At 48.8% G+C, this 12,616-nt stretch overlaps 1 protein-coding gene across 1 annotated transcript; it reads left to right on the top strand.

Annotated features, from left to right (window-relative positions):
- Nucleotides 1–845: 845 nt before the first annotated feature.
- On the top strand, nt 846–10,975 carry Trarg1 (trafficking regulator of GLUT4 (SLC2A4) 1). Its single transcript, XM_028759351.1, has 2 exons — nt 846–1,223; nt 10,835–10,975. The coding sequence occupies exons 1-2, from the start codon at nt 846–848 to the stop codon at nt 10,973–10,975; spliced, it is 519 nt and encodes a 172-aa protein (XP_028615184.1).
- The last annotated feature ends 1,641 nt before the right edge of the window (nt 10,976–12,616 follow it).

Below are 12,616 nucleotides of genomic sequence, written 5' to 3'. Positions count from 1 at the left end.
TATGTCCCAGGAACCATAATGCCCTCAGGTCTCTTCCCCCAGTTAAGTGTTGAGGGTTAAGGGCTCTGTGGGATCTGAAGGGACCAGGGCTCAGCATTTGCCATCAGATGATAGAAAGCACAAGCCTGAGGAGGAACAGAAGGCTTTTTTGTGATCGTTGTCTTTTTCCCTATCTAAGTCCTTGGCCCAGAAGAGCAGGTCTGAGGCTGCAAAGGAAACCAGAGGCTGGCCCAGATCCCTATAGGCTGGGCTAGGCTGGGCTGGGGCAGAGGCAAGATGCTGCTGAGATGATTCTCTGGGGAGAAGGGAATTGAAAAAGAGAGATATTTCCAAAGAGGGTGGAGAGGGAAGGAGGCTATGTGGCACACACACACACACACACACACACACACACACACACACACACACTGAGCTTCCCTGCTTCCTCACCCTCATTCATTGGAGAGCAGAGGGAAGGAGCAATCTTCTCTCTGCTCTCCCTGCTTTCTCTTGCTTCCCCGCCCATCTGTGTAGTCAGCAGCTCCAGCAAAGTTGGCCTCAACTTGAACGGAGCTGAAGCCTCCAGCTTTCTGGGAGCTCCACGGTGGTGGCGGCGGCAGTGGCAGCAGCAGCAGCAGCAGCAGCAGCAGCAGCAGCAGCAGCAGCAGCAGGCTCTAGCTGTGGATGCTTAGATCCTTGAGAAGCTCTTCTGAATCTTCTAGCACTCAGCTAACCCCTAGACCCTGCAAAATACATCTACCCTTGTCCTGGAGATTTGAAATCTGGACTGGGGAATGGTGTGCTGAGGACCCTCTGCAGCAGGCTATCCCTACTTGGACTTGAAGAAACCCAAGGTCCAAGTCAACATGGCCAACCCAGTGCAGCCTCAACTTCAAGACCCAGGCTCCACCTCACCCTTGGATCTGCCTGAGATGGAGAAGCTTCTCACCAAAGTGGAGAACAAGGATGACCAAGCCCTAAATCTGTCTAAGTCTCTGTCAGGGGCTCTGGACCTGGAGCAGAATGGCCACAGCCTGCCCTTCAAGGTTATCTCTGAGGGGCACCGCCAGCCATCACTTTCTGGCTCCCCTTCCCGGGCCAGCTCTCGGCGAGCATCCTCCGTCATCACCACCTCCTACGCCCAGGACCAAGAAGCCCCCAAAGATTACCTGGTCCTTGCCATTGCCTCTTGCTTCTGTCCCGTCTGGCCTCTCAACCTCATCCCCCTCATCTTTTCTATCATGGTAAGCCCTGTGCTTTGTTCAGGGAAAGGGTTTGGACACCTTAGTGCGGCAGGCACGTCCTCAGGGAAGGGGCTTAAAGTGCCGAGAAGCATTGGGTGTTGTAGCCTTGGCAGGAATCCTGTCTCATCTCCTGACTTCCCTTCTAGAGGGGGCCTAAGGCTCAATTCTGTTTGCTCTTTCTTCATGTCTGCCTCTGGGTATCACTGGTCCACTTCTTGCTGCCCCTGTTGGCAGAAGGATTCAGGGGTACATCTGGAGTGAAATTCTGCAAAAAAGAGTGACAGCCAACTTGGTGTTTGTGCATGTGTATGGAAGGGGCTGTCTTGATTGCTTTTTTGTTTGTTTGTTTGTTTGTTTGAACTGTATGGATGAGGTGGGGGATTGTTTAACTGTAGTTCTGTATCAACAGAGAACACTACCAGAAGAGCACCAAGGGTTCCAAATGCCCCAAGGAGAGCCAGGCCTCCTAGGCCACCAGGGCATTCTACCAGCCTCTGTTTCCAAGAACCACAGCGGCCTCCTTTCTTTCCCAGGAGCCCTGGGGCCTGGTTTCCCTTGGGGCACATGGGGAGGGAAAGAGAGGGAGTTGTCAGGCTGGGGGTTGGGACACAATGAAGTTCTTAGAGCATAGTGAATCTCCTGATTTTCCAGATTTCAGTATCTGGCTTTTGTTGGAGGTCTGGGTACCAGTCAGAGGACATGGCCAGCCTGGCCAAGGAGGTGCATGTGTGCTAATCTTCACTTCTGAGGGACTCTGAATAGCTTTTCTTGGATTGTCCTCAAGCCAAGACATTGGGTAGGGCTGCTTACAGACGATCTTACAGAGAATGTGTGTTGACAGACAGGGTTGGATAGGACAGGGACTTTCAGAATGAGGTTAGGGCCAGGGGGAGAAAACAGGCCAGTTAGAAGAGAGACCTGGGTTGGGTGACACTATCTTTCTCCTTTAGAGTGACACTACCGCTGAGTCACTGATTATCCAGGCACTAGGAGTTGTAGTCACTCCTTCTATACTTCCAACATCTCTGTCCACGTCATTAGGTTTCCATTTGATCCAGAGCCACTTGAAAGGGTGCTGGGGACAGTAGCAGCTTCCTGGGTATAAGAGGCTTGAGAGACAAAATTAGGCAGGGTCCTGGGTAGTGTCCATCTAAACTTCCTGTGCTGCCTACTGCACTTGGGGACCTCGCCAGGCTCCAGGGTGTAGCTAATGGCTCTGGGCTAGGCCAGCAGAGTTGTTGGTTACAGAGAAAGGTCCCAGGCAGAGAGACAGAGGTGAAATCATATTATAGCTCAGGAGAAAACAGATTCTAGAATTATCTCCTGGGAATTGGGGACAGAATACTTTGTCCTTGTTCAAAAGAAGCTGGGTCAAAGACCATTGGACCTATCTACGGCTCTTTCTCTTTTTCTGTACATGAGTAGGGTCTGAAGGGCCAGGAGTAAGGGATACGACTCTAAACCCAACTCTAGTGCTGAGACTTTGGGGCTGCATTCCAGGCAGAGAAGCTTCTAAACAGGTCCTTACGACATACTGCCGGGAGTGCCCAGGCTAGACACAAACACAAGGGAATTAAGTCATCTGGAGCAAGTTGCTTAGCCTCCCACCAGATTGTCCATCTGCAAAGCGGGCAGAAGCTCAATGCCTGCATTAGAGAGTGGAGAGAGGCTGAGATGGGGCCTAACAAAGTGCTTAAGAACCCAGCCCCACCTAAGTGTGTTCTGCGGTCACACTAAGTGCTGCAGGGAGTTTCCCTTCTGGGGGATGAGAAGCCATTGTGGGATTTATTTATTTATTTATTTATTTAATTTTTGAGACACTGTCTTGCAATATAGCCCAGGCTGGCCTCAGACTCATATTAATTCTCCTACTTCAGCCTCCCAAGTGCTATAACGACAAGAGTGTCCTAACACACCCTTTATCTTCTGATGGGAGTTTTAATAGCTTTATTAATGTAATTCAAATATCCTATAACTCATCCGTCTAAAGTGCATGGTTTAATGGGTCTCCGTCCCCTTCTTCTATCTCATATGTAACCCTGGATAGCCTGGAACTTGCTGTGTAAACCAGATTGTCCTTGAACTCAGAGATGTGCCTGCCTCAGCCTCCCAGGTGAAAAGCAAAAACTAGCCAGGTGTGCTTGTGTGCACCTCTAATCCCAGCACTCAGGAAGTGGAGGCAGGAGGATCGCTGTGAGTTAAAGGCCAGCCTGGTCTATATAGTGAGTTCTAGCCCAGCCAGAGTTATATGGTGAGATCCTATCTTAACATACAAGCAAAATACAACAGAACAATATATAAGAATCGCACACATCGATGGGATGCCATGCACTGTTTCAGTACATTATACACTTTGTACCATTTAGATTGAGATAAACATAGACATCTCCTCAACCACTGATCATTTCCTTATGGTGGAAACTTTCTCCTGGGCTTTAAAAATGTGTAGTGTATTGGGCTGGGGAGAAAGTTTGGTGTGTAGAATGTTTTCTTTGCAAGATAAGGACCTGAGTTCAAATCCCACAATTTACATTAAAAAAGCTGTACATTACACATCTGTAGTCCTGGTGCTGGGGAAGGGGAAAGAGGTGGGTCCCTGGGGCTTGCAGCCAGTCTCACCTACTTGGTGAGCTCCAAGCCAGGGAGAGACTTTGTCTCAAAAGTCAAGATGGCTGGGGAGGTACTTCAGTGGCCAAACACTTGATTAGTTTGCCCAAGACCCCTGTGTTCAATCCCTGGTACATGCACACACACACATACACACACACACACACACACACACACACAAACACATGCACACACGTTCACATTCACACATGTACACACACAGATACTTACATACGCACACATGTCACACACACAGATACACACACACACACACACACACACACACAGATGGCACTATGGCACTTAAGGAACAACATACACCCAACACCAAGGTTTCTCCTAGCTGGGATTATATGCACACACCTCTGCCCCTATTTGTCTTGAAACCCTGTAGTTTAGGTGTCAAAGGTGTGGTCATCCTCCTGGATCAGCCTCCTGAGGGCAGGAGCCACCACATCTGGCTTTAGACTGAATGGGATCAAGTGGACCTTCTGTGCCTTGCTTATGGTTCCATCCAATCTGTTGTAAATGACAGGATCCTGTCCTCTGTGGCTGAATGGTCATTCTGTGGTTTTCAGTGCATTTAATGAGTTATATCTTAATCCCAGGTGGTTTTAGAGAACTTTCCTCATCTTCAAAAAAAAAAAAAAACAAAAACAAAAACAAACCTGTGTGTTTTAGATGTTACTCATGTCCTTGGTCCCTCCCAAGCCTGGGTGACACCAATTTTCCTATCTCCACAGAGGAACTTATTTCAGGTGTTAATTTTAAAATGGGATTATATGTAGTTGGGCAATTCCAGTACTTGGAAAGCAGAGACAGGCAGATCTCTGAGTTCAAGGCCAGCTTAGTCTACAGAGTTCCAGGGCAACCGGGAGTACACAGAGAAAAGCTGTCTCAAAAAAAAAAGTTCTGGAGGTTTGAGTCTTGGACCAGGCTCATCTACAAGGGCAGAGGTGGCTTTTGGGAACCCCTCAAGATTTGGCTCCCCTGACCTACCATTCATTTGATTCTTCTCTGTCTTATTCATTCATCTTGAATGGCCAGTTGCTTGTTTTGAGGAAACTGAGTGGTACAGGCTACATCCGGGCATCAGTGCTGACTGGTACAGGGTACCTCCTGGCATCAGTGACTGAACCTGTCTTAGGAAGCAGGCACAGTGCTAGACAGAGAAGGAATGGCTAAAGTAAGAGGCTGCTGTTTGGCGTTACAGGAGAGGAGGAGAGTGTGCTGGGGGCTGTTGGAAGTCAGGGATTCACTCTTGAAACTTAAGCTTCTGATGAGCCCCTGGGGAGTTTTAGGCTGAGACAGGATGTGGTCAATTCATACTGTAAAGCCAACTCTCAACTGCATTGTGGGAAATGGGCTGGCACAGGAGAGAGAGCCCATCTACAGGAAGGGATGGGGATGTCTGAGCTCTGGATGGACTGGGAGGGAAGAGCACAAAGGAAGGGGGTGATGTGTGGGGTGTGTGTGTGTGTGTGTGTGTGTCACATGCTCAGGCTCCAACTCAGAAGTACTGGAGCTATTCTCAAAGCTAGCTCTGGGACCGTCCACATTAACAGAGTGAAGCAGAGTGTGGCCCGCATGCCTTCGATCCTAGCACATCGGATGTCAAGGCCAGAAGGCCGCATGCATTCAAGGTCAGTCATGGATACATAATGAGTTCTATACTAGCCCCTGCTACAGAACAAGACTGTGTCTCGAAAACTCAGACCCAACCCAACCAACCAAAGAACAATGACAAGAAGCACTTACTGAGTGAGCGAAGTGGACAGACAAGGGTCTTAAAAGGGAGATTCCAGAATGTGGGAATGAAGCTGGAAAGAAGGGAGGGAATGAAAGATAGAATCTGATGAGGAAGGGAGTGGCTGAAGGCCCTGGAGAAGTTAGGTTCAAGGAGAGTGGGCTTGTCTGCTGGGTTGGCCATTCCTAGATCCTGGGTGTCCAGATGGAGAGACATAGACAAAGGGAAGGAGGTGTGGGGACCCTGGAGAGGAGATGTCTTAAGGGAGAAATACTCAGAAGAAAGGGAGCTCCCAGGGAGTGGATGGTAGTGTCTCTATTTGCTGAGAGAGAGAGAGAGAGAGAGAAAGAGAGAGAGAGAGAGAGAGAGAGAGAGAGAGAGAGAGAGAGAGAGAGAGAGGGAGAGAGATATCAATGGCACAGGGGATGGGAGGTGACTAGAGACAGAGGGATAATAGCTCTGCTGAGGCTACAGACTGTGGGTGGGAAACAGCTTGTTCCAGCAGTAGGTGGCTCTGCAGATGTGGACAAGAGTGGCTGAGGTGACACGCAGGCAAGTTGGGCTGGACAAGGAAGGAGTGGTGACCTTGGCTGAGAAGCAGAGACCACAGGTGGGGACTTCGAGAAGGGCAGGTCCCACTAACATAGCAGGCTGAGGGCAGTGTTGGAGGTTCAGACTTCAAAGGAGTGATGACGAGGGCGGGATGTTGCTATGGAAATGAATGTCCAAGGGAAGTGTCAGCATCAGGACCAGGGATGGGGAAATTGAAGGATAATGTTACTGAAATTCATGGGTGCTTACTCAGTGTCGGGCACAGTGCCGAATCGTTTAGATGTCTTATCTCATTCAGCCATGACTGTACTGTGAGGTCTGGGTGCCATTAATATTCTCATGGTGCAGACAAAAATACCTGAGTGCAGGCAAGAAGGTAGTAAGTGGGTTGGAATCCAGCCTGGCTGCCTTGAATGATAGACTGTGTTCTCACCAACCACACTTCCTGCCTTCTTCTCTGCACCTGCAGCAACTTTTGATCTCCAAGCCAGTCCATCTTCTAGAACATTCCTGTGTCCTGGGGATGAAGGGGTCAGGTTTTTATCTAGGGTTCCACACTATATCCTTCCTGGCAGCAGCAAAGGTGACAAGTCACAGAAGGGGGAGGTCGGTTTCCTATACCGAGGCTCTAAGTCTTGAAGATAGTTCAGGATTTCATACTAGAAATCCCTGCAGGTGACCAGATGCAGGTTCAAGCCCTTAGCCTCGGCACTGATAGCCTCTCAGAACATGCTGCTGCCCACAGAAGCACATCCTATACAGATTGGGCCATGGCCACATAGCTGATAGGAGTCCCATTAGCTGGATGCCAGATCCACTGTTCTGTCATGGTCCATTCTTTATCTGGATCTGAGGATGCTTCCAGGAAAGTCAAGCCTTCTGCTGTATGTGTAGGGGAGTGCCACATCCTCCTTCACCTTTCCCCTTCCTCCAGCTCATCTGCCCTCCCCATTAAGCCCACCAGAGGAAAACAAATGGCTCCTATAGGGCCTATTGGGGCTAGGGAGGTAGAGTCAAGGGCTTTCTCTGAAGAGCACTAGTCACAGACATCCAGCCCCAGCTCTAGTATGCACTGCAATCTCCGTGGTCCCCTTGGGTGGAGGCAGATTTGACACATGAGTGGACTGAGAAATGGCCATGTCATTATAGCAAGGCCTCCTGTCAGTAGAGTAAGAACCCAGGCATGGGCCTTCTGTGAGCAAGACTGATAAAACAAGCCAATATCTGGGGATGTGGCATGTGCCAGTTAATCTCAGCACTTGGGAGATAGAGACAGGAGGAGTTTCAGATCAGCACCAGCTACATAGCAAGTTCTTGGCCTGTCTGGGCTACATGAGACCTTGTCTCAAAGAATCAGTAAATATTATTTAAAATGGGCAAAATTGAAACAGCCATCTCACAGGGCTGTTGGAAGGATTGTGTGCACACTACGGCGCCCTTGAATGTAGTAGACACTTAACAGATGAGAACGGTCACTGTTTTTACTGATAGTAAATGAAGTTTTGCAAGGCCAGAGGAAAGGTCTAACTAAGCCCATGTGAATGGGCAATTCTGATTTATACCAGTTTGGAAATAACCAGATCCCACATCTAACTACTTCCTCTAGTGGTGGCATCCCCATCTGCAGTTGTGGTGGTGGGCACAGGGCAGCCTTTTCTTTGTGGGTTATTCCTATAACAAACACCTCACAGTGCCCCACAGTGACTTCCAACCTTCCTTAGCCTTCCCCTGCCCCAGACAGGATCTCATGCATCCCAGCCTGGATTTGTAAACTCTATGTAATCCAAGGATGACCTTGAGTGTGTGTGTGTGTGTGTGTGTGTATTTATGTCTGTGATTGTGAGACTGGGGCTCACTACATAGTCTTGCTTGGCTTGGAACTTGCTACCTGACCAAAATCTCTTTAAACTCACAGCTATCTGCCTCCCTGACTCCCCAGTGCTTAGACTTGAAGGTATGCACCAAGATGCCCAGCTAGACCTTGAACTCTTGATTCTCCTGCCTCCTCCTCATAGGTGCTGGGATTAGAGGCATGCTTGTATCACCATACCTGGCTTATGGGGTACCAGGTGTAGAACTCATGGCTCTGTACATGCTAGGTAAAGCACTCTACTGACAGAACTGCATTTCTTGCCCTCCTTAGGGATGTCCCATAGTCAGTGTGTTGTGCACAGTTTTTCATGTTTCGATTTGTTCATTTGTGCATTCATCTACTTAGAAGGCAAATGTGCTGAGTCCCAACCAGAGTGGTGGTGTCTGTCAGGCACAAAGGCACGTGTGTAGCTGAGCTTTGAGGACTTGCGTCTCTGTGCATAGGGGACAGACAAATATGGAGGGCTATATTCTTTCTTCCCCACCTCTTATTCAGGCAGCCACACTAGTGTCTCTCCATGGTCCCGAATCATTACCGAATGTGTGGCTGTTTGTCTGTAAAGTTGGGCTGCAAACCCGTTCCTGCTCCTGTGTCTTGCACATAAGGCTTACAGCTTAAACTCCTTCAGAAATTACCAAGGGCAACTTCAGTATCTCTCCCTTCTATCTTTCCTTTTGAAATGTTGGGGACTAAATCTACTGTCCTGTGCATGCTAGGCTAGTTAGTGATCTACCACTGAACATGCTTCCTCAAATCTTAAAAAAAAAAAAAAACTTTTTTGAGACAGAGTCAGTCTCTCAAGGTTGTCCAGGCTGGCCTTGAATGTTTGATTTTCCTCCCTTTGACTCGAAGGTAGCTGGAATTACAGGTGGGTGCCACCATGCTCCACAGTTGTAAAACTGCTAATTTTGAACTTCTTGGAAATCCCCAAGGCCTTTCTCTATGTCAGTTCCTTTTTCTTCTAATGCCCAATCACTGATGTCACAGATCTGGTGACCTGGGCTAGCCATCCCAGTGGCTGGAGGTAGCATGGATTCATGAGTGGGTCCCAAACTTAGACAAACTCACACTGCCCCGGCGTCTCAACTCTGCATCTCCATCCAACAAGACAGACCTGCACATCACCTCAGATAGTCTCTTTCCTACTCTCCATGACCTCTGGCTTCATCACTTTTCCAGCTTGGGCTCTTTCCCAGATCTTTATTTGTTTCAAGTCTTTGGATCAGCCCCAACCTGTCTAGCCTGGTCTACAAAGTGAATTCTAAGACAGCTGGGCCTACACCTGTCTCAACTGTCTTCGAAACTGTCTCAAACAAACAAACAAACAAAGGAATGAATGAATGAATGAATATTTAAAAAAATAATTAAAAAACCCTCCAGGACTAAATGCATTAGTCAAGATGCCTCTTCTGTCTCCCCCCTCTTCTCCCCTTCTTTTCCCTCCTCTTCCACAAGACCTTAATATTTAGCCCAGGATGCCCTCAAATTGACTATGTAACCCAAAATAGCCTCAAGCTCACAGTCTTCCTGACTTCCCCCACCCCCGCCAGAGTGCTGAGATTATAGACAGGTGTCACCATACCTTATGTGGCTTCTCCTGATGTGGCCTTTCTCTGGCAATTGCAACTCTTCCCGTGTACACACAGTGTTCTACACCATGGCTCCAGCCCCACCTCATAAGAGTATTCAGAGAAAGAAATACCCTGATGGCATGGGGAGAGGCACACATTCAGTATAGACCTTGAGACAACCTCCTCTCCCAATGCTGGACTGACAGGCATGCACTCACTAATTTAGAAATTATTATTTTATGTGTACAGTGTTTTGCCTGCTTGTCTAACTATGCATGATGTGCATGCATCTTCTTCAGAAGCCAGAAGAGGGGGTCAGATCCCTGGAACTGTTGCAGAAGGCTGTGAACTGCCATGTGGGTGCTGGGAATCAAACCTGGGTCCTCTGGAGGAGCAGGCAGTGCTCTTACCCACTGAGCCATCTCCCCAACCTCTGAACATGTGTGTGTGCATGTGTGTGTGTGTTGGTCTGCATGTGCACGTGAGATCACCAGTCAGTTTATTGTGTTACTGTCCACTATACTATTCTGTTTTTAGAGTTAGCAATCTAATTTTTAAACTATCTTACAAAACTTTAATTACAAAGCTAAGTGAACACTTTTTTTTTTTAATGTTTTGTTTTGTTTTGAGACAGGATTTCTATGTGTAGCCTTGACTGTCCTGGAACTCACTCTGTAGACCAGGCTGGCTCTGAACTCACAGAGAACCACTTGTCTCTGCTTCCCCAGTGATGAGATTAAAAGCGTGGGATGGCACCACACAGCTCTTTTTATTCTTTAATTGTCATGTTTTCTAAGTTTTGATGTATATACACACATACTGCATACACACACACACACACACACACACACACATTTAAGTTTAAAGCTGTGACTTCCTTATTAAAACTCATGCAGAGACTGGAGAGGTGGCTCCATGGTTAAAAGCACCTGCTACTTTTCCAGAGGACCTAAATGCAGTTCCCAGCACCCATTCTGAGCAGATCACAACCACCCTGTAACAACAGCTGCAGCAGATCTGATGCGGTCTTCTGGCCTCTACAGTCACCTACACACATGTGACACACTCTCATGCAGACACACACAGACAGATTGACAATTCTGAACCTGTGCTCAGACATACCAACATGCCTGATGCTGGGCATGGGTGCTGTGGGCCTGACAAGGCAAGCACTTTATGAACTGAGTCATCTCTCCAGCTTTGTGACAGGGCCTCACTATGGAGCTCAGGCAATGCTTTCACTGTGATCCTCCTGCCTCAGCCTACTGAGTGCTCAGATGATGAACACATGCTGCTGTGGTTCAAAACTCGCGTGGGACGCGGGCGCGCACAGTGGTCGCAGCTGAGGCAGTCCTTAGAGCCTCGGCTCAGGCCTCCCGCCTACAGTGGCGGTCCCAGCTGATCTCGCCAGCGCGGGTTAGGGCGCACCCGCGTCGCTCATCCCTTGACTGACTCCATCTCGGGACTACCGTTGCAGAGGAGAGAGAGAGTCACGCGGATGGCCGGGACAGGGAGAGCAGGGACCCAGCGGGACAGGGAGAGCAGGGACCCAGCGTGCTGGCGGCTGAGTCCCCAGGGCAGCCTGCGACGGAACTGCTGTTGTAGGGAAGAGTGTCCCGCAGACGGCTGCAGCAGGGAGCGAAAGGAGGGCGGGGAAGGTCCCAAGTTTCCCACTTACACAAAGAGAGTCTAGAGTCTCAGGAGACACGTGAATAAGATGGATATTTTATTGATTATGTTGATGGTTGTATCTGAATGGCGTGCTCTCCGACAAAATACCAGGAAGGGCTTGCTTATATTGGGGAGTGGGAAAAAGGAGGGACTAGGGCCTTTAGGTAATATGTAAATCTTGAGACAGAGACCTGTTTTGAGCCCTCTACCTGTGCCTTACGTGACCCACTGCATGTTAGGTCTCTGGGTCCTGGGGCGTGGCCAAACACTCCAGGATTTCCACAGCCCCACACACTGCCAAGTCACACTCTCTCTTTCCTCCTCCATTTTGATCTTCACTAACAGCCAGAGGAACCTTTCAGAAGCGGGTCTCCAATCCTTCCACCCTCCTGCCTTCCTTGACCCAAGATCCGTTATATATTTGGCTTCTGGAAGTTACTGGAAGACTCCAGTAACTAAGACACCTTTCCTGCCCCATGGCCTCTTATCCCCACTCTGTCAGCTCTAGAACCCGTAGCCTTTATCTGGCACCTCCTACTTCCCTCAGGCAGGAACTATTAAGCACGTGCACTTCTGTCCTGCGGTCATTTGCACACAACAGTCTTCTTCCCTTAGAGAAGGAATCTCTGTTGTCCCTACCTGTTCTTCACATCAACACTCCTCCCCCAGAAGTTCTTGTTTCTCCTCTTTCATAAGCTCTCATAAGTCTTTTGTCTCCTCTTGAACACTTTCTGTGCTTTCAAGTTTACGTGTGTGTGTATGTGTGGGTGGAGGGTGGAAAAGCAGGCTGTTGGGTTATAAGACCCCAAACATATAAACCGAGACTTTTTTACACTGAAGCTTTCTGGGGCCCTGACAGGATGCCTGGTCTAAGTATCAGTAGACTGAAATGGTAGTGTTGGGAATGAAATGGAAGAGAACATGATAGCATCCAGACGGATCATTAGGAGGCTATTGACACAGCTCCGATAAAAAGGGGGAGCTAGGGCAGACATGAGAATGTCAGATAGCAGAGCAGCAATGGAAGCGATTAGGGGAGGAAACACATGCGTGTGATGACTGAGGCTGTGGCTCAGTGATAAGGCATTTACTTAGCATGCATAAAGCCCCGGGTTCAATCTCCAGTGTTTAAAGTGAGCAAAGAAACAAGAAACCAGTTGTGACTTAGGTGGTGGACAGCAGCTGTTGCCAGTTAGTGAGTGTGAAGAGTCTCAGAAAGCAAGGGACTGGTGGATGCCACTCTGCCCTGGCCGGCACGCGGGATGGAATGCAGTTAAGGGACAGGTTAGGATCTGAGAGTCAAAAAGAGGACAAGGCAAGGGTGCAGGAGTGGGGGGGTTCCTGCATCAGGGCAGGAGTGGGGGATTCCTGC

Source organism: Grammomys surdaster, unplaced genomic scaffold, assembly GCF_004785775.1.
Source record: "Grammomys surdaster isolate TR1022 unplaced genomic scaffold, NIH_TR_1.0 126278, whole genome shotgun sequence".
Classification (NCBI taxonomy): Eukaryota; Metazoa; Chordata; class Mammalia; order Rodentia; family Muridae; genus Grammomys; species Grammomys surdaster.
The sequence above is the reverse complement of the archived record's forward strand: the minus strand, read 5'-3'. Positions and strand labels throughout refer to the sequence as shown.

Bases quoted from the DNA above. Each gene is read 5' to 3' on its own strand.
- Trarg1 (XM_028759351.1), top strand. From the start codon at position 846: ATGGCCAACCCAGTGCAGCCTCAACTTCAAGACCCAGGCTCCACCTCA. The intron at 1,224-10,834 runs GTAAGCCCTGTG...CTCCTGCCTCAG, and splicing joins CCCTCATCTTTTCTATCATG to CCTACTGAGTGCTCAGATGA.